Consider the following 22,369-nt stretch of genomic DNA (forward strand, 5'->3'; position numbering starts at 1 on the left):
ATGACGAGGAAGCATTGTCCGGAGGCTAGTCGCTCACATCGATTAGATGGACGCGCGAGCCACGGACCGAAGACATGCCCTAATTGGTCAGCGCCAAGCATTTTTAGCTCAGCGCTTTTCGCGCCCTCACGAAGATTCCAGCGCGACCTTACGAAGTTTTCCGTGATAACTCCACAGATACAGTTGTAGTAGTTTTCTTTTGGCTCCATAAAATACTGTCTCAGGCTACCGTGCCTTCTGATATACCATATTGGGCAGAGCGGGAGGCCAAGGACGAACATAGGCGTTGCAACACCGTCCACGGAAAACAACTGGTGACCACAATACTCATGGTTTAAGTTCAACACCAAGAGGATTTTGGCATTCATGTGGACTGCATGGCAGCAACGTGCCAAAGAGAAACGACACACAAATGGCTATTTAGCAAAATACTGATAAGGATAAATAAGCGGGGACGCCTGAATTCGCAGGGTGTCTACGGCTTATGGTAGTGCAGCCAACATTGGATTAATATCGGCCAGACTGGCCAGCAATACCCTGTACGGGTTGCTGCGATTCGACGCATTCAAGAAGCCGACTGATTCTCACACAGGAGACAGCCGAATCAGAGGAAAGCAAATTATATGATGCGTGAGCCCCGCACACCCGGGCGTTGTAGCTTAGTCGAACAGTTTAGAATTTTAACCATACAGAACCTGTTATACCATGGTTAAAACACATCCACAAGTAGTGCTGGATGAACATCAATGGGGAGGATACAGCTGTTGACTACTTCACTTATTGTTGCTGGAAGAAGCTTGATGAAGGAAAGGCACTGGTGGAAATGTGGGCCCCAAACACGAGAATGCAAGGTAGCTGTGGAACTCACGTGTGGTTCTAGGAAAACAGTAACAAAAACATCCTGAAAAACAAAGCGGAAAATTCCAGTCCTTTCAGATGACATTCGGGTTTGCCGGTTTCGAGTAGCTGCATCGCTTGAAATTTAGGTACACTCCGTAGATGTCTACTTTTTCTACTACCTCCGGACGCACAGGCATCATCCGATAGAAGAGAGAGCAGCATTTGCATAACTCCGACACCTATGGTACCAAACGGACATCAGTTTGTCTGTCAATGGCAGAGTTTACAGAGCGGCACTTCGATCTATATTGCTGTGTGAATGAGAAACGTTGCTCCTACGCGCAGATGACATGTGGAAACTCCCACCATCTGACCGTCGGCGTTTCTGAAGCATGGTCAGGTTTTGGTGGGAACATCGGATTAGGGGGTGCGTAGGTACGCCAGATGGTTTTAGGAACATGGTTGGAACATGTACTCGCGATTTCGGAAGCCCGTCTGCCTCGCATAACCCCTTGCCCAAGGTAAGCGACCGTGAGGTGGGCAGTGTATGGCCAGGGGTGGGGCGAGATGGCCCAAGTGGTTAGAGCGCGAATTTACTGATCGGAAGGTTCGTGGTTCGAGCCCGACCTCTGCCACTCGACTTCCCCTGTCTAGGCTTGGGCAGAGTAGCTGCATCGCTTGAAATTTAGGTACACTCCGTAGATGTCTACTTTTTCTACTACCTCCGGACGCACAGGCATCATCCGATAGAAGAGAGAGCAGCATTTGCATAACTCCGACACCTATGGTACCAAACGGACATCAGTTTGTCTGTCAATGGCAGAGTTTACAGAGCGGCACTTCGATCTATACTGCTGTGTGAATGAGAAACGTTGCTCCTACGCGCAGATGACATGTGGAAACTCCCACCATCTGACCGTCGGCGTTTCTGAAGCATTGGTCAGGTTTGGTGGGAACATCGGATTAGGGGGTGCGTAGGTACGCCAGATGGTTTTAGGAACATGGTTGGAACATGTACTCCCCATTTCGGAAACCCGTCTGCCTCGCATAACCCCTTGCCCAAGGTAAGCGACCGTGAGGTGGGCAGTGTATGGCCAGGGGTGGGGCGAGATGGCCCAAGTGGTTAGAGCGCGAATTTACTGATCGGAAGGTTCGTGGTTCGAGCCCGACCTCTGCCACTCGACTTCCCCTGTCTAGGCTTGGGCAACCGGGCAGTATCCCAGCCCTCGTGCTTCCTCTGGATGGCATGGCGGCTAGGCATTGAAAAGGTGTTACAACTGAACGATTTTTTCTAATATTTTTTTTACGACGTCGCAGTCCCCGTAGGCGTGGTAGTCGCTCTCCGGATAACCGAGGTGCATCATCATCAAGACGCCCGACCTTGCCCGTTGAACCAGTTGTTGGTACAATCTACACAGGACGTGTGACAAACATATTGGCCTTTGGTGCTGTCGTGCAGCTGGAGGGTTTGAGAAAGCGGTGGGAAGGATTGGTACATATCTCCCAGATAAGACAAGAGGGTCGCGTAGCCAACGTGAGCGATGTAGTACAGCGAATGCAGAAGGTATGTCATCACAACCGATCGTTCGTTTCTTTTTTTGCCTATTTTGGATACCATATCTATAAAACATTGTCCCTGACGGTGTGTGTCTGCGGTACACACATAATCTGGCGAGGGACAGTATCTTCTGTGAGGAAGTTTGCCGTTGAAAAAAACCTTCAAGGGGTCAATCAAGAGGGATCTCTTCTTAGTTCTGGTTTCTGAGGAGACTCTATGTAACCATTGTGGCACAGTTGCCTTGTAGACTAGTCACTTTTTTCCACTTCCATACTGACCCATCGGTTTACCGAGTCTCGTTCTCATCAGGACAGGTGGTTGCCCCGTTTGTAGCGTGCAGCCTGCTTTTTGAATGTTTCGGTGACGTTTGCCCCAGGGCGATTTTCGCCGAACTTTCAATGGTTATTTATATACAAGCTTCTACATGTCACTCTCATCAGTGCGGTTTCTCGAGATCGGTACAGGCACAGGGTTTCATGGAAAAGATTCCCAGTCCCACTCTGTATTCTGGCATTTCATTACCTTAGGGCAACCTCTGAGGCACCGTGGAAAATATTATGTGCATTCCAACGTAACTGCCAGCCTAGCTGTAGGTAGACAAGCCAGTTTTATCGGATTTGACTCAAGTAAGGTCCTTAAGCATTTAAAATGCTTTTTATGATTTTTTGGTTGTGCATCTCTTGCCTTTGTAAATCCAAGTGCAAGGTACACAGAGAGGTATATAGAGAGCTGTTGAACACAAACAATAGCGTGACTGTTTGAGCTTGGACTCCCTCTCAACAACCGGGTCCATCCCAGTGTCTACTGTTAAGCTGTTGCCGCATATAATTAGAATGAGCTACTTGGAGACATAGGCGAGTTGATGACTGGCCAATGACAAAAGGCTCGGAAGCTGACCGACGGTGGCATGGTAGGTCTGTCGGACGGACTCACCTCTTATGTACTTACTTTAGGTGCAGTTTCTGAAACTAACGTTCTTCCTCATTTCTTCTTGATTGTACTTTTGACTTTGTAGCGCATGATCACTTCAAACTGTATTGCACCACCCTTTGTTCAGGGCACCTGGAGTCAACCATGCGCTTTTTCTCGTATAACTCGCAGACCCGTATTCGATATTGTAGGGGCTATTCGAGGTTTTTGGCCCTGCTAATTTAATTTCCTGTCGGACCCTTGAGTGTCTTTTTCTCCACACTGTAGGTCTATGTCAAAGTGCTCTCTTTCACGGGTACGAGGACCAGTTTGAGCATGAAGGAAGTAAATCAAGAAACTGGAGAAGATTTGAATCCACGTGGACGTGGCAAGTCACCATCCGGCCACCAGACAGACCCAGCGAAAGGCAAAATGCGCAACGTAGACGAAGTCGATATAGATGGAGCGAGGAATCCAGATCGTCCGGATGCCGGCCTGTCCGCCTCGACTTTACTATTTCGGCCGAGGAAAGATGTGATGGAAGAGGACTTGGACTCTGGCCCTAAACGGTAGGCTATCCAAGCTTCTAGTCTTTTTGGTGGGGCTTTGAGGCCGGAAATCTTTAAATATGATACGTCCGCCAAATAGTAGTGTCTTGGCCCACTTATCGATCCAATGCCCCCGGCAGAACAACAACAAAAGATACACTGAGTCTATTGACACTCAAAGCGATTAAGAACTGTACTTTTATACGGCATACAGACTGTATGCAGCGGCGACATGCCGGAAATTTAGATCGCTTCTGAACTCGCCATCAGTGGCTGGCGCCAAACGGATGCCAAAATGTAACGGCCTGTTGGACCTTTTGGGGGAATTTTCTTTCTCTTGAGAGGCAGAACTAATGTGAACGTCCTCCGACACATTCAGCACTAGGACAACGCACGTTTAGTTGTACGCGGATATTTCTAATTCCTTCTTTCAGCGTTTGATGGAGTTCTATTTTGAAGTGAGTTTGTCAGTTAGGTCGTCAAAAATTTCCACCCGAATGAGTTAGAAATGATCACCCAGGTTTGTTTTGTGCTGGTAAAAAGGTGTAACTTAGTACCGCATGATAAATATCGAGTTGTTGGAGTGAGGTGCTCATGTAAGCTATTACCGGTGAGTAACTGCACAAAGGCCGCAATGACCCAACCTGGGAGAAATGGTTTCAGTACACTGAAAAATTTCTGCTATAGGGTACCTCCAAGCAAGTGAAAAACCCCCCATAACGCATCGAGAAATGTCTTGTAAGGTGTGATCGCCTACCAATACTGAAGTATATTTCGATCACTGTACACAACAGCTACACCTTTCAGTCAAAGTTGCGCTGTAGGTTACCTGCGCGCGTTCACCTGTTCACTGGTCACCTGAGTGCGAGCTTTGCATCAGTCATTGAAAAGGTGCACTGCCCACCCAATGCCCCTAATGTGTGTTTAGCACCGGTTTGTGGGATTCGTGAGCTAAGCGCACCTTTGGCATAGCTCCACCAACATGTTCATCATTGACATCTGTCAGGTCATGGATTGGCATACTGATTGGTGAAAACTGAAGATTCAACCAAGGCTTGAATCGAACTCGTTCGCGATGTGCTTCAACCAAATGTGAAGCGTCGAGGTTACCATAAGGTTCGTTCGAGTTGATGTTCAAGAGATCGAATTATTTCTTTTGTAACTAATACTACACATTGGACCACGGTTAACTGAAGTTTGGGTGGGGGGCAGGAATGTGGGACGGACACGTGAGGAAGTTGTTCAGTAGTAAGCGAGGAACAGGGGTTTACTGTTTGGTTGATAAAAGCCGTTTGGGATTTCGCGAATCATCCAGATATGCGGTAAACTTCCAGCGATACTGAGGGACATTGTTTTCTGGGAAGATGACTGTGCAGTAGTACGAATGGGAAGCTAGACGTCCGAAGATGGACACTAAGCACCGATCTTCCGCTTTCGAACGGATCCTGTACTGAGTGGTCTGTGGCGGGAAACTACACTCCACCACACTGACGCACTTGACGTCCGTGTATGATCCGACACGCATCTACCAAATGGATTAATAGCTGAGTATTATCACTGTCGCTAATAGGCTCCCCGTGTGCCTTTAATGTCGTCCAGATAGCCGAAGACTTCTCGAGTTAATGGACGTTTTTTTTTGGGGGGGGGGCGAGATGGTGTTCAATTTGTCATAAGCTGAGATGCCCAAGTGTGTTTTTTTGAGAAGAAAGACGTATCTGCAGCATGCTGTCTACCGATAAGTGGACTTCAATCTACGTAGATCGAACATCTTGTGTTTGGTATCCGTGCTTTGCGAATTCCAATAGCCTCAGTCAAGTGACATCCATTTGCTATGTTCTGAAATGTTGCCTGTCTTGTGGTGATATCCACGTTGACGCCGCACATTTACTGTTACTAGCCTCTTATGGGTTGCTGCATGAGCCTTTGAGATTATGTTGGCGCGTTTGACAGGCTTACGTTCGGTCCCTACCGCAGTGGACCCCAATCGCGCATTTTAACGGCATGACCAGCAGAAAAATTTGCGGTCATGAGCTTTTCTCGTGAGGCTTTGCGTACCCTCTGTGTTGCTGCTTAGAGGAACACTTGGGGGCTTTGATCAAAGTAGCTGGAGATAGTGCCGAATGACAAAAATAGGCCCTTTTTTGGGTAAACTTATCTTCTTTCTTTTGGTTAATCCCCCCAGTCATGTAGTGGGACTAGTTCGTTCTTAGCCCCCGTACTTCATCCGAGTTGCACGCCAGCTGTGCACCGAACAGGACCTGGCAAAATGAATGAACTTATTGTAAACCTTTGAAATTATCCAATTCACTCATTGTTTGGTTTCGGTCGTTTCAGAAAAGTGCAACGAATCAGTAGTCCTGAGCGCTGGGAATTGAAACAGATGATGTCCGCTGGGGTGATTGAAAAAACAGAGCTTCCGGATTTCGACGAGGAAACCGGACTTTTACCCCGAGAGGATGAGGAGTCCGATGAGGATATGGAGATTGAACTGGTCGAGGAAGAACCGCCGTTCTTAAAGGTAGGTTTGTTGTTCACTTTTCCCACCGACTAGCACAAGTTCCCTCACCTGTCGATGAGATTTCTGTGGGTTCCAGGGGGCATTCGTAGCGAAGAGTGCGACTTTTCTGTAGACTTCGAAACGATTGTACACGTGACTTTTAATGGGATTATGCATTTTTACGTTTAGATGAATTTCGGAACCACATCGAACATCTGTTCTACAGCCATGCGACTAAGGTTCGGTTCTCTTTGCTTTACACAGTGCAAGTTTGAAACACACACTGAAGCATTTTATCTAGGTTGTATGCCAGCGTTCATACGTTTTACGTCTGTATGTTCACTTACATCCCCAGTATTCGTGGGTTAACTCCCTGGGAGATGACTACTTGCCTGACAGCCTTCAGTGTGTAGTGAAATTTTGCGAGTGCTCATATTCCCTTGGGAGTGAGACATCTGAGTGTCAGCATGTACGGTAGTAAAAAAACGAACTGAGCTCATCGACCTCGCATTAGTTCGGTATGCACATGGTCGTCGCTACTCTACTGTGTATTACCCGTAGAATTACATGCCAGCTGAGCTCTGTACCAACCTGAACACAATGTCGACTTGGGCTGGGAGAGCCTTTTATCTGACACACCTGCACACAGTTGGGTATGCACACGTTTTTGCCAGGAGGTGTAATAACCCGTGTTTCTCTACATCATCGTATCTTCCTCGAAACAAATAGACGTTGTTATCTAAACCTAGCGTCCCCAGGCTATCCGACTTTCTCATGAAACGTCTGGTTGATGTGGATCCTATGGCGACCAGGATAGTTTTTCTAGGTAAGAACAGGCCACTGTAGCTCGCTTTGAAATTAAGAGGGTATTCTGTTGACTACGTCAAAAGGTAACCCATAAAAAACTGACAGTTCACTAAGTCATTTCTACCACCGAAAGTCTCGGCACGAGTTCTCGAATAAGGGGACCGAATCAGTGTCGATATGGTGATGTGAGCAGCACTTCCTCGGCGGTGTGAGAGTTCTCATGTAGCCAGTTTTTGCATAGTAACCTCAATTAGCGCTCTGGTCGGGTGGCCTGATAAGTAGACACAACTATTCGCGATAACTGATACATCTCCATCGTACCCCCTGCCGAATGTTCTTATCTCCCACCTTTTGAAACGTCTGTCGAATGCCTTTCAGATGAAAAACTCTCAACTTTACTCCGTGAAAGGTAAACTTGTAGCACATTGACCATCTAACGTCTGTCGCTCACCCACTTTACCTTATCCTCTTTTAGGGCCATGGGCGGCATGCGATGGATCTGTCTCCGGTTCGGATTGTCAAAAACCCGGACGGTTCGCTGCAGCAAGCGGCCATGATGCGTCAGGCGTTGCAGAAGGAGCGTCGAGAAATGAAGCAGCAAGAACGTCAGAGTCAAATGATGGCCGAACGCGAAGCAGCACCGGAGCGCATGGGCAAGGACTGGCATGACCCGATGGGAGCAAGCTGTAAGGGTCCTGGGCGTTTTTTCGTTCGTTCGGTTTGTTTATGGACACGGGTTCTCCCAGACTAGAATCCCATCGTAGACAGACGTAATCTGTGAAATACAGTAGCCGGAACGGGATAGCTTGGTTGTTCATTTGGTCCTTTTAGTCAAACCATTACATTACTCCACCATCTAACAATTACTCTCATCTATTAAAGGCTTTTATGTAATGTTCACATTCTTTTTGGCTTCCTTTGCTCTGTTTGGGCGTACAAAGCCAACTTTTTTTTAGTGAGTAATGGTATTTAACAGTGATTTCATCCTATCAGTAACGCCAATCTATGCTGAAAAGCCGAGAAGCACTGCTCAGCTGTTTCATCCTTATTGGGAATCGCCAGCAGTACTCTTCTCACAAGACTCAGAAAGTTCTGAACCCGCAACTTTTCGGTCATTGATTGAACACCTGACCGTTTGGTCACGACCAGCTGATGAGCACTACGATTAGCTCTCACGCAGACAGGACATAGCGCCACTCATCCTTCAATCACAGAAACCACATGACGTGGTCACCCATTGACTGGTTCCTTGGGTGAGATGGCGAGATGGCCCAATTGGTTAGAGCACGAATTTACTGATCGGAAGGTCCATGGTTCGAACAGGACCTCTGCCTTTCTTATTCTCCTGTCTAGGTCTGGACAACCTGGCAGTATCCCAGCCCTCGTGCTTCCTTCTGTGGCATGGCATTGAGGCATCGAAAGGATTCTGCAGCTGAACAATTTTTCGGTTCTTTGGATGATGAATTCTAAGTGACTTTTTTTCTCCGGGTTGTAAGCGAATGCTCAGCGAGCCCATAGAAGGGCAAACAACTAGGGAACATGTCTCCTCGTTTTTTCCTTTGAATTTTTCTCCGACGATGTTGGTGCAGCAATAACGGTTGCCGCTGACATCCTTTCAAATAACCAAGTGTCTATCGCTTTGGGCTCTTGTCATCTTGGAGGTTTCTTTTTTGGACCCCTCTACCACCTTTTGAAATGTGTCTTTACTAACACGCGGATTGTATACCGGTATCAGCTACCTCCAGATCGCTTCCTGCCATCTGTGTATCTGACTGACCGCTAAATTCGCTTCACAATTGAACTGTCTTATTTGGGCGTCCGGATATGTAGGTCTGTATCCTCTCACTTTGGGTAAGAAGCCACACAGTTTCTCTTTCTCTTACCTTTCAGTGGATGCAAAACCCCAGTTTGGCGGTCCTCGTTCCTCGGAACAGTTCAAAGACGTTCCAGAGTGGAAACGCGCCGTACAGGGCGGTACTCGGACGGGTGCGGTTGGCAAGAAAATAGTTCGCTCCATACTGGAGCAGCGACAGTCTCTGCCCATATTCAAACTGAAAGATGAACTTTTACACGTAAGCTAAATTTCAGTATCATTGATAGGCATCCACCAGCTTCTTCATATCCCTACTTTGATGTCCAGGACTTTCCGTGCTAAATGATTTTTTATGTAATGATATTACTTTGCGCAATAACCACTTGTGCATCGGAACTTGTACCAAACGTACTCTATCAGGACACCCCCACAATGTTCTCTGCCTTGTTAACAAGTGGCCTGATACTTTAGCTACTATCATGATGTCAGTAGATTCTGCCATAAGACAACTAAATCAGTGTTTGCATCGAAGCACACTGGCAGTGCTCTTGTGGAAATCTCCACCTATTGATAAAAGAGTTCAGGTTCCTCAGTGATTACCGAGTATTAATTTAGACCAGTGATTTCTCAGTGCTCACAGTCGTCACATTCTTCGAGGGTATCTCCACGCACTACGGTAACTCGCTGTTGCCGGAAGCTTCAAACCCGATAACTTATTCTGTAGAGTGGAACGATAAATTTCGTTCCAGCAGATACCCGATCACGAGGTTGCATTATTGAGCTTCGAGTTGCCCTATGACCCGTCTTGATAAAGGTTGATCACATCGCTGACCAACCAAAGCAGAATGGTTAAATCCTCGGAAAGTTACGGTTTGGAGTCACTTCCGAGATTCATGAGATCCGCATTGCTTGTGATTTCGACCAGGGAAGGAGCATATTTATACTACCAGTTGGCCTTCCGGCATAGGTTGTAGGACTCGGGAAATTTTCGTCCCCATCTCCTTATGCGTTAGTTTATATTACGTTCATGTTGTCAAAAGGCCGGACCCACGCAACTGAAGCAGCAGTGAAAACGGGTATGCTGATCTTCTGCTTTCTTCAACGTTTAGCCTCTTGCGTTGATCGCTCGCTTTTAATATGCTTGACCACAAGTTTGATGTAGTCCGGGGGCTAGAATGCAAGCTCCTGACTTGTTTTCCGTTCTCTAACTGGACTACGGTGATGGTGGTGGTATGCCCCTCTTGAATGTATAGCTTTGTTCCCCATAATAGGTGAGGTGGAACATAACAATATGATGGACAAGATATACGTCAATAGACCTCATTCCTTCCAATAATGCATGACCTTTCCAAATTCTCCCCATCACAGGCCGTCAACGATAATAAAGTTCTCATTGTGATTGGTGAAACGGGCAGCGGAAAAACAACTCAGATCACCCAGTATTTGGCCGAGGCCGGTTTCACTAATACTGGCCGAATCGGATGTACACAACCACGTCGTGTTGCTGCAATGTCCGTTGCCAAGAGAGTAAGTTAACGGCGTTAGGTTTCTCTTGTCCACTAGAGAATCTCGCCTGCTTCTTAGAGAGAATCTCATCGGTGGCCTCAGGCGCTGCCCCTCCTCATGCAAAGCTATGTTTACTAATCTTCGTGTACCTTTCGTGTTTTAGGTTTCCGAAGAGTTTGGATGTCGACTTGGTCAAGAAGTGGGTTACACCATTCGGTTCGAGGACTGCACCGCTCCGGAGACCAAGATAAAGTACATGACAGATGGTATGCTTTTGCGTGAATGTCTTATCGACCCGGACCTGCGTCAGTACTCGGTAATCATGTTGGATGAGGCACACGAGCGCACCATCCATACGGATGTGTTGTTTGGATTGTTGAAGAAGGCGATTCAGAAACGGGACGATATGAAACTGATTGTCACATCGGCTACGCTGGACTCAGTCAAATTCTCACAGTACTTTTTCGAAGCAGTAAGTTCCAATTATTCACGGGTTTGGCAGGTTTTCCTTTTAGACATCACGTATGGGTACGGGAATCAGAGCTTAGTTGGTATTCCACTCAACAGTGTGACGCAGAATAGATTAACTGGTCCAACACCACTCTTGAGGTAAAACACTGAAACTTAAATGTAGCGGTAGTATTGTTATCACTGTAGCTGGAAATTTTCATCGTTCCAATGTGAAAAGTCAGTCATAGAACCAATTATGACATGTTCTGCCTCCGTTGCAGTCAGACAGTGCCCTATGTATTAATCAAATTACCCAACAAAATTCACATCTCCGAAGTCCTCAAATGACATGTGCATGGGAAAATTCGTGAGATTTACAAGCTTCACGTTCCGCACAAACTGCGGGCAGGATTGTTGCTTTAGACTCATCCGTGATGTCTATCCCAAGGGGTTCTATATTCTTCTAGGTTGAGTCTTCATCTTATTGGTAGGCAAGATGCATAATCGATGGTGATGTGAGGAGATTTCGCAATTTTCAGTGGAGATTTCATCCTGTCAGTGAAGCCAATCTATGGTGAAAGGCGGATAAGCACTGTACAGCTGTTTCATTCTATTTGGGAATCACGAATCTCAGGGTTTCTAGTGCACAATCTTCTGGCCAGTGGTTGAACACTTAACCGTCTGGCCAAAGATGGCTGGTTGGCACTGTGATTAGTCCTCACTTAGAACATAGGGCCACCCATCCTTCACCAACGGAAACCGCATCACGTGGCCACATACTGATTAGCTAAATAAGAACCAATGACATTGCTAAGCAGCCGCTCGTGGACAAACGGGTGTGTTCAGCTGCTGGTCAAAAGGTCGCAGGTTCGAAACACTAAGTTTCGTGGGATGTGCACTGTTGGTGATTCCCACCTGTACGGTGCTTCTTAGCTTTTCACCGTAGATTGGCTTTATTGGAAGGACGAACTCTTCACCTAGCCGAAATACAGAAACTCCGAACTTTCTTCCAAGCAACGAGGGGCTATCCATGATCCGGCAGTAAGATTCCCTCAGACCTACCTAACAGTCAACCATTTTTGTTATTGACGGATGGTGGAACCCAAGGTGGATCTTTGCAGCTAGGAACCGATGTGTAGTGGCCATATACCGTAAATTCTCAGGTATTCTGAGGTCTTAGGCTGCATCAGGACCGATTAGCTTGCTGGCAAACCTCATATCTTCTGTCGGTTTTTGTTATAGAGGTGTTGTGCTTAAGTGCGAGCCGTGTGCTTTGTTACCAGTGATACAAAACAGACAACTGGCAGAACATGGTAGCAGGAAGATAAGGAATTACACGAGGTCTGAGGTGCCAAACGAATACACACTGGAAGGTGCCTTTCTGTTATCTTGGCTGTGATTTCTTTTGTACCCAAGCAAATTTTTTGGTGTTTCACTGTAATCTGGATCGTAATCTGGATCTGATACAGTTGCTAATCAATAAGAGAGTGAGGAAACCAATGTACGACAGGCAAGTTCTGTCGATCGAATCCACTTTAAAATGACACGTGCGAACCGACCATGTGGACACGAGCGACTGTAGCAGTTAGACGAATAAGACGACTCATCCCTCAGGTGAAGGCAGCCTAAAGTAATTATTGACCACAGCACCGCATATCAGGCCAGTATCCACGTTAACAACTTTCGCACAAAACTACCGGGCTTAGTCGCCCTACGTGAGCCTATTTTCATTGCACCCGCCGCCTCCCAAGAAGGTCATTTACCATTCTATCGACTTATCTTCCTACTTCTTCAGCCTATATTCACCATCCCTGGACGCACTTATCCTGTAGAGATTCTGTACAGTCTGGAGCCGGAAAATGACTACCTGGATGCTGCTCTAAATACGGTGATGCAAATTCACCTGACAGAGCCGCCAGGTAAGTAAACAGTTGGACGATTTTTGCTCACTCTCATCCACAATCAGTGTTTCGGATGCATGAGGTACCCGTTACTATTCACTGTCTCTTTCATGCTTGGGTCTTTCATCAGCCTCGTGTATGAATCACGTTCATTTGTCTGACAGTTGTTCTACCCGATTGTTTACTGACCACAACTCCTTCAGTTTTCTCCGCTGACCTATTCTCTGAATGCTTGTTTGGTGCTATATAAACCGGGCACACTGGCCGCTGATGGGTATTCATAAATCCTGTTGCGTCCAAATTGGATGTTCAAAATCTGCAGGTAGCTCTTCACATGGTGCAGCCTACTAGGAATCACTTGAGGATACAAGTTTTTTGTGGCCTTTGATCGTAACCTGACCCACCGTTGTATGATTTGCTCCAAAGGCGATATTCTCGTCTTCCTCACTGGTCAAGAGGAAATTGACTCGGGCTGCGAGATTCTCTACGAACGAATGAAAGCACTCGGTTCCGATGTCCCCGAACTCATTATTCTCCCGGTATATGCCGCTCTGCCTTCCGAAATGCAATCACGGATCTTCGATCCGGCTCCGCCAGGGTCGCGTAAAGTGGTGATTGCAACCAACATTGCCGAAACCTCCTTGACGATCGACGGTATCTACTATGTGATCGACCCTGGCTTTGTCAAACAGAAGGTATACAGCAGCAAGTCAGGCATGGATCAATTGATTGTCACCCCTATCTCACAGGTACGTCCTCTTGTAATCAGTTCTGGTATTCCGCTCCTAAAGGCTCCTCGACTACTTCACCGAAGTCCTCTTCCCTATCGTGCTCGGTGTTCGGGGATGCAATAACTCCAGACGGATAAAACCATAATATTCGTTCAGTTGTAACACACTTTCGATGCCCAGATGTCACGCCACCCGAATGATGCACAAGGGCTGAGATAATGCCAGGTTGCTCAAACCTAGACAGAGCAGTCGAAAAACCATAATATTCGTTCAGTTGTAACACACTTTCGATGCCCAGATGTCACGCCACCCGAATGATGCACAAGGGCTGAGATAATGCCAGGTTGCTCAAACCTAGACAGGAGCAGTCGAGATGCAGAGTTGGGTTCAAACCGCAGACCTTCTGGTCAGTAAATCCGTGCCACAACCACTGAGCTATATCGAGCTCCAGACGGATAAGTCAAGGCTCCCGGAAGGGAGCAAATCAACTAGTCCTTGTTTTTGTGGAATTATGTGTGCGTGGAATTCCTAACTTTGTCCGTAGTAAAGTGCAACCAAGTTTATTGGTCAGCTAAGTTTTCTCGCCCAACCCATTTGATGTATGTACCCGACAAGGAACGCTATCCAAATGTATATTTACTTCCAACATCTCTGTAGGTTATTGTTTGAGGTCCGCCTTCAGCCGGTCGCACTCCCTCTCGCATCATTCGGAGTGTCTGTCGCTAAAAAACCAACGGACAGAGCTCAGTAATCCCTGCTTTTCTGGTAATTTTTCCTACAAATTTGATTTCACAGTTTCAAGCCTGGGAGGTAACTTTACAGTTCTGTATTATTCTGATTCAAAATCAACAGTAGTGCACATCTACCGAAATCACGACCCACTATCGATTAGCGATCCGCAACTGCAAGATGAGGTGAGTACGATCGCAAATTCAGGACCCTTCTCACGCTTCTCGGTATGATACGACTGTGCAACACTCCTAAGCTTTCCAAAGTTCGCGCCTTAACCACTGAGCTGTTTGCTGCTTGACCATAATTATGAAGTGGAATAAGTCGGGGCATGCATTCATAGTTTTTTTAAAATCGGATATTGGTGCTTTAGTGAACCTCAAATCGTGAGCATTGCACCGGGTGACTTTATTTTCACTTCCCGGACTTGCGACAGTTGTTCATTTTGTATTCTCTCTTTCTCCTCCCTAAAATGCTGCAGGCTCAGGCCAAACAACGAGCTGGGAGAGCCGGACGCACGGGTCCCGGCAAGTGCTACAGGCTGTACACGGAACGAGCCTATCGAGACGAGATGCTTGCCACCAATGTGCCCGAGATTCAACGCACAAATTTGGCCAGTACCGTTCTACAGCTCAAGGCCATGGGGATTAACGATCTATTGTCGTTCGATTTCATGGATCCTCCTCCCTTACAGGTGTGTAGCTCATTTTCGAGCGATCAGTTCTCACCACCAGTCTGACTGTGGAGCTATAAGTTGACTCACTTGACTTCTCTTTGTCATGTGTTTCAGGGACCCTTTTGAGAGCGCGGTTTCACTCCTGAACATCATTGCGTCTGACAAGGCGCGGATATCACCACTCATTAGTCTACCGACTAGTAATTCCGAATAGTGCATCTTTGAGAAACGTCGGGACTAAGCACTACTTATAGTTTACTTTTCTAACTTTGAATTATCAGTTCGGCTTGTCCATAAACCAACGATTCTTACGGAACCAAGAAGTGGACCGATTCTGTGTGGTCCCACCATTTGGAATAAGCGGCGAAGGCTGGAGACGTCACAAACCATCGTTGTCGAACCCTCTTTTGCGTTTTTGCAGCTGCCTTTTGTGCTATTAGCTGACGAAGTTGTTTGCGTGTAGGCATCTCTGAATTTCTGTGGTATGCTACCACGTGGATTCTCCTTCCTTTGTCCTTTTTTCGAAACAGGGCTCCTGTGAGCCAAAAAACTATGGAAATGGAGTGCCGGTGTTCATCACTAGTATCGTTGTCTTCGCCAATGACTGAGCAGTATAACTGCTGTAGAATCGCTCATCTTGGACGAATGGACGACTAAGGAAAGTACCTCATGGAACAGTTGGTTGTTGATCACATGACTATTGATTTGTTGCCCAACAGCCGCTTGATCAACAACATAAACATTTCCGATCCACCAATTATCCAGTCGTATTCAGCAGCATTTCAGGCCTCACCGTCGGTGCTTTGGCACCGCTCGACTCTAACAGCTCATTCATCAACATCGACTCCAACGGTTTGTCCACGCTCTTCACCGCCTTTATACGGCTTCTAAACCGAGCCAATACAGGCTTTTTCGTTAAATTAGTCTGATGAAAACATGGATTGACATTCAAGTCTGACGTTAAACGTGATCTGTAGGCCGACTGTAATCCACGCATTCACACTGAATGAATGTCTTCGGGAGACTTGTCACCACCTGCCACGCTTGGGCAGCTGCGATTTGAAGCATTCAACAAGCCGGTTCATCCCTACTCAGGAGATAGCTTAATTAAAGTGAAGTACAGAAAGTTGCGTGAATTCCGCATGCGGCTGCGGTGTAAATCATCCCAGCGATTTCGGCATCAGGGGGTATTTTGCCCGCGTGTTTCACTACAGCTTTTGTAGCCGGAGTTCCTTAACTTTCCTCGGTGATTCTTCGAAGCTTTTTGGATTCTTTCAAGGAGCACTATTAACTGTTAACTTCACCTCTTTCCCACCACAGACTCTTGTTGCTGCTATGGAAACGTTACACGGCTTGTCAGCACTGGATGATGAAGGTCTTTTGACGCGGTTGGGTCGACGGGTATGTTTGGTTGATCCTCGTACTTCTCTGTCTTTTGTCATTGCCATTGTCTTTCGTCAACCTGAATGCTTCGCCTCATTTCAGATGGCTGAGTTCCCGTTGGAGCCAATGTTATCCAAAATGCTCATCATGTCCGTGCATCTGCAGTGCTCTGAAGAGGTTTTGACCATTGTGTCGATGCTGTCCGTTCAGAATGTGTTCTACCGGCCAAAGGTATGTGACCACATCCACACACTAACTGTCTGTCCGTTGATGCTCTTCGTTTTGGTCTGACTACTCATTTTATCCACTTTTCTTGTCTGAAACTCCGATTCGCCAGATCTCCTTTACTTTCATGCAACCGGTTGAGCATATTCTCACATGCTTCTTAGCTGGACTAGAAGGGCGAACCACTGGTGTTTGCGGACAACTGAGGTAAATCACGGTCACAGACAGTTGGGGTAATTGGTCGTGTAAGAGCCCGTGTACTTCTACTGTCCAGTTTGGATTGCCAACCACGGAAGTTAGGGATGTTCAAACGGGCATTCTCAAAAAGTGTTCTTTTCATTTTATAGGCACAAGGTACGTACTAGTTAAGTCTCTGGGCGACTGTTCACGCAGCTCTCCTGCTTTAGGGGGGTTCATTGATTCACCTGATATAGTGAAGTAAATGTTAGACACATAATCCGTATCATTTGATTCATCTATTCATCAGCGTAGCCATAAGGCGCACATTTTACTGACTATGCCAATGTTTTATTTTATGACTGTCAGGAAAAGACTGAATTGGCTGATCAACGTAAAGCGAAATTCCACCAACCCGAAGGCGACCACTTGACTCTGTTGGCTGTGTATAACGCGTGGAAAAACAACAAATTCTCTGCCCCCTGGTGTTACGACAACTTTATACAGGCGCGAACGCTCAAACGAGCACAAGATGTTCGCAAACAGCTTCTTGGCATAATGGACCGGTAAGTTGTGTTGCCACTTTTACTCACCTCCACCCCATCAGGCACAAACTTGACGTGGTCTCTTGTGGGAAGAAAACTGCGCTAGCTCAGAAGGCGATCTTATCCGGTTTCTTCCGTAATGCTGCAAAAAAGGATCCACAGGAAGGCTATCGCACACTGGTCGATCAACAGGTCGTCTACATCCATCCTTCGTCAGCTCTGTTCAACAGACAGCCAGACTGGTAAGTTCTGCTCCATGCCACCACTCGATTTCCCGTAGAATTAACAAACACCAGACTTCGGATCACTTACGTGTCTATCTCAATATCCAACTAAATAAGTTCGGTTAGCTGTGTGATTTTTGATAATTCCAGGGTGGATAATTCCCGGTCGATTTGGCGTGAATTCAACTAAGTTGCGAGTCGAAGTGTGTTCCTATCGATGATCGTGAAGTTGATCCAGGTGCCCTTGGATTGCAGGTAACAACTGAGGTAGTCACTCAGGCTTTCCGGGTCTACTAGATGGGTGTTTCAGCTAGTTCGATTAGCCTGACTATGTCTTTTTGGCCGCTGTGACATGCGGCAGTTAAGCAGCTAATGTTGAACCTCCCCGTCAGAAACCCGCGAAGCTCAGATTTTGCCCCTTCATCCAGACTCTTTCCTTCTCTACTCCATCAGTGACTGAATTTCTGCCTTGTCTGAACTGTTTGGAGATACACTAGCCTGCTTCGCTGTGTAGAGTCCTGTTCGCCATTTTGGGAACTGAAAGGTTGGTTAGGTTGCTTTCATCCACCCTGCTCTCCTTCCGGGCAACTCGTGTGAGTGCCGGAAGGTATTCCTTCAATGACCTTGGAGAGACTCACACGCTTCATACTCGTGTAACGGAACAGCATAGTTTATTCATGAGCATGAGGCCCCCAGAAAAATACGCCACACAAGCCATGTGGTCCAATACAAAAGCCTATTTTCGTGTTTCTACGGTACCGGGGGACTGTTTTCCGGAGAATCTTCCGGTTTGTTCACAATCGATGCACAAAGACCTACAACTGACCTGTTCGCTGGTCCTGATCCACGTGTTCTATTACCCACAACTTCATCTCCACAGGGTTGTCTATCACGAACTTGTGATGACTACGAAAGAATATATGCGTGAGGTGACTACAATCGATCCCCGTTGGCTCGTGGAATTCGCCCCGAATTTTTTCAAATTCGGCGATCCGACAAAACTATCTCGGGCAAAGAAATCGATGCGTATCGAACCTCTCTACAGCAAATTCGAAGAGAAGGATTCATGGCGAATCTCTCGCGCTCCGAGAAAGTTCCACGTCAAGGTCACATTTTGATCAAATGGAACCACTCAGAATATCTTTTGTACAGTTGTTTTTTCTGGAGTATACAACTAATCCGGCCTTTTTGTCCTCACTGTAATGTTTTAACTCTACCTTGATCTTTGCCACAAAATTGATTTGCTAAACTTTTGGTTCACTTTATTCATTTGGGATTGTTCGTGTACAGTGATGAGGAGACGCATCTCCTCGGGTCGGCGTGATCGCGTAATAAGGGAATTTAAGCATACACCGTAGTTCTTCATTTCAAATTTGACACAAAACATCCCCATATTTTCGTCGGCCAGCACTGGATGATGCTTTTTAAACCGTATTTGGTCGTTGTTAGGAGGGTGACACCCAGGAAAGTGGTTTAATACGCCTTATGTGGTGATTTCTCTCAAAAAGTAGTTTGACCTTGACTATGAATAAGTCCGAAACACTTACTAGCATATCCAAGGCTGTTCATTCCAGCTGTTTCGATTGTTTTATTGACTTAAGTCACCCAAGCAGATTTGGTGGAAAGATTTGTACTTATCAGATGGCATTGGTTACTGGTGCAATCACAGAGATCTGGTTGGGTCGGTCTACCTCATTGTCCCTGCTTTTTCTGAGAACCGGCGGGAGCATCAACTCGGTCTTTATTAATTCGGTGAAAGTAGATCAAATAGCAATTCTCTCTTTGTTACTACGTGTAACCCGCCGCACTCCTTGAATTTGCCATAACCGTCCGATTCATTGATACGGCTCGATCGGATCATGTCCGTCATGGTAGGACAACTTGGGTGACAAGAATAACATGTTGCATTCACTACTTTCCTTATTTGGTTCCCTCACGCGGTTATCTTCTCTAAGAGATCCACCGTAAGCCCTCCTCTTTTGTAAGGATTTCAATCTAGATAAGACCAATCACGAGAAACTCTTCAGTACCGCGCTTTTTAGGTTTTGGGATGTTTATCCGAAAAAGCTGAATCCACATGCAAGGTTTGCCAGTTTCTTACTTGTACCAATTTAGGTACTCGCGAACAACTAAGTTTAACTCTCCAGGTTAGGGACTAACACGAGCTTTCTGTCGAGCTCGGGGTGACTCAGTGGTTAAAACGCGACATTGGTGATCGTGCTTCGAATCCAACCACGGCATATAGGCTGCTCCCTTCTTGACGTTGGCAACCTGGCAGTACCTCGATCTCACTTATTGGGACGCTCGAAGAGAACGAACTGAGCATTCATCATCAGCAAGGTAGGAATCCAGTTAGGCTTGCTTCACTGCAAAGATATAGGTTCCGTTTTATCAAATATGATTTGATCCCCCTAGAGGGAGGTTACTTTGTGCCTCTTTTGCTTCCACCGTTGAAACCTCATGACTTTCCATGAAAATAACCTCTCAAATGACTACACCAAATCTGTTCATCTATTTAGCACCGACAGTGCTCCATAGCGCCCCATCTTAATTCAACTCATTTTCTCCCGGACTTTACTGCATTTACTTACTTTACTTTTTACGGACTTTACCCGTCAAGATAGTGTCAAGCATTCCACTATGCCATTTTAAGCAGCATAGTTCGAGGGAGTGGGGGAGGAATGATAGTTACTGAGGAAATCTCTTGTGTTTTTATTTCACCACGGCAAACAGTTGATTTGCTTTCTGCACGCGAGGGATGCCGACGACATCCACTCGTATTTTACATCGCTTTTACTTACTCATGAGTAACTAAACTTTGAAGTTTCGATTCCAGACTATTTCCCAGGCGTAGTCAAGCTGCTAAAGAGCACACCTTGGCATGCGGTCAGTCCTATAAAGATTTCAATGATCACAGTGTGGCGATGTGGCAAACCGCAATAGAAGAAAAAGCAACTGATGAACGGGGGTATTTCTTATCCGTCTGATCACCAAAAAATAATAGGCGAAACTCATTGTTCACTAGCGTTTTTTTTCAAAGCACGAAAGCATTGCGTTCTTTACTGAACGTTGACATACTCTGAAATATTTTGTATTTACAGTCCGCCCACTCATTCATGGATCACATCACACATAAAGTGGTTCTGCAACAGCTTGGTTCGTATCTGATGCTAATGATTCACATCCTTCATTCTGCCCCCCCCCCCCAACTAGCCGAAGGTTTACTGCTTTCGCGGAGATGATACAATGTACGCTAGGGGGTAGGCTCTGAACAGATTATTTGGAGTTGGGACAAGGATACCCAGCGTCTTACGATGGAGTAGGTTCCCCAATTTGTACACCGTCGTTATACTATCTTCAACTGGGATACGTTCGCTGCACATTTCGGATCAGTCTACGGTCAGAATCTGGTTGTTTCATTCAGACGCAGTGCATCTCTCTCCGGTCTAAGGGGATTAGGATCTGCGACGGTCTGGTTTGTCGTTGGACTTTACATCATTAGGCTATAAGTGCTTGATCAGCGGTGGCTAACTTATCGATAGTGGTGAAACAGCTCAGAATGACTTCACTTGCAAGGTGATATCTCAACTGATAACTTAGGGTCTTCCCACTATCTACAAAGCTGTCTTAGCAGATGTTACTCAAGATGCGTGATAGTCCCTTTTCAGGATTAATTGCCACCTGTTCATCATATAATGGCTACTTTCCTGTTAAAGCTATCCGTAAAAGCCCTATTCGTAGCTGAATCTGTCCTCCGGCCTCGAGGGAGAGTTTGACTGTTCCCTTATCCCGTGCCAGATATGCACAGAGTTCTAACCATATTCAACCAGACAGTCGAACTACCGTGCTATCCCGGTAGTATTGTCAGTGTTGATTCTTTTTGTGTACAACGTGATTCCCCGCTTTTGCTGTTTCAGTTTTGTTTTTTCCCCACGAACTTAAACCTTTCTGTGGCCTTGTCAAGTGTGTTTCGCTGTCTTGTAACCACATTGTCTTGAGTCAGTGTGCACTTTGGGATCCCGCTAGGAATCGGCGGTTCCTAAACCGGTGTACAGAAACCGGCGTAGACCCACGCTTTGAATTTTGTGCAGTTTTATTATTTTACTATTGTATTCATGGCACCACATTTGTTGAACGATTCGGCTTCTGGGGTTTTGCGCGTGGACCAGCTGATTGCTGGAAACAATCAATGGTTAGTAGGCATGAATTAACAAATGTGCGAATGAATGAGGTAGATTGTTAGTCAACTGTTAGGGTCGAACTCAGGTATGTCATATGCAAGTTCATGATGTTACCCTCACGACCTCCTTTAATGTGCAGTCAGTTAGACTTGGAGGCGCTTTGTGATCATGTTGCAGGGCCTCCGTTATAATAGAGGTGAATATCAGGTCCAGTCCAGCATCAAGTGAAAGGTGGGACTTTAGAGTACGCTAGTCTGTCGGTCTTTACAGTCCTTCCGAATCATTTTCCACGCGTTCTCACAATTATTTTGAACACGCTTCTCATTTTCCGACACGAGGATGTCAGTTTTCTGAATGCCAAGCAGTCTGATATTCATGAGCTGGCACCCACCGCTTACACTCACCCATCACGTTAGCTATTTTTTTGCGTAAATTAATAATCAAAGTCATGGGATTATAGATTTTAGTCTTTACTGGAAAGACCTCTTTCCGGAGGGTTCGCACGCTAGATCACGTCCAACGGGAAACGCCGACGTCGAACGTAGGGAGCTAAGGGATTAATGAGCTAAAAAGTTTAGGGGGGATATTTTGATCGGGCGCTTGTTCGTGAATTACGATAAATCTAGTGGACGTTGGTTTTTCGCTGACCTGGGAAGTTCCTCTAGTTTG

General features: G+C 46.2%; 2 protein-coding genes across 2 annotated transcripts in view; one reads left to right on the forward strand and one right to left on the reverse strand.

The window, feature by feature from the left end:
• Positions 1-18,848, forward strand: part of T265_14212 (hypothetical protein) — a gene marked incomplete at both ends in the record, with an annotated part of 36,938 nt that extends 18,090 nt beyond the window's left edge. The window contains 14 exons of the mRNA XM_009172597.1: positions 2,158-2,404; positions 3,596-3,876; positions 6,190-6,373; positions 7,635-7,845; positions 9,050-9,231; positions 10,341-10,499; positions 10,642-10,950; positions 12,589-12,847; positions 13,256-13,578; positions 14,771-14,983; positions 16,286-16,579; positions 17,120-17,316; positions 17,358-17,537; positions 18,400-18,848. Coding sequence (XP_009170861.1) covers positions 2,158-2,404; positions 3,596-3,876; positions 6,190-6,373; positions 7,635-7,845; positions 9,050-9,231; positions 10,341-10,499; positions 10,642-10,950; positions 12,589-12,847; positions 13,256-13,578; positions 14,771-14,983; positions 16,286-16,579; positions 17,120-17,316; positions 17,358-17,537; positions 18,400-18,637 — 3,277 coding nt within the window. The remainder of the gene's footprint in view (positions 1-2,157; positions 2,405-3,595; positions 3,877-6,189; positions 6,374-7,634; positions 7,846-9,049; positions 9,232-10,340; positions 10,500-10,641; positions 10,951-12,588; positions 12,848-13,255; positions 13,579-14,770; positions 14,984-16,285; positions 16,580-17,119; positions 17,317-17,357; positions 17,538-18,399) is intronic.
• T265_07134 (hypothetical protein) lies at positions 1,834-8,675 on the reverse strand (the record flags this gene model as incomplete). The annotated part of the gene is made up of 2 exons (XM_009172578.1): positions 1,834-2,093; positions 8,456-8,675. 2 exons carry the CDS (start codon positions 8,673-8,675, stop codon positions 1,834-1,836), a joined length of 480 nt encoding a protein of 159 aa, XP_009170842.1.
• Positions 18,849-22,369: the final 3,521 nt, after the last annotated feature.

The sequence above is a fragment of the Opisthorchis viverrini genome (genome assembly GCF_000715545.1).
Source record: "Opisthorchis viverrini unplaced genomic scaffold opera_v5_159, whole genome shotgun sequence".
NCBI classification, from domain to species: domain Eukaryota; kingdom Metazoa; phylum Platyhelminthes; class Trematoda; order Opisthorchiida; family Opisthorchiidae; genus Opisthorchis; species Opisthorchis viverrini.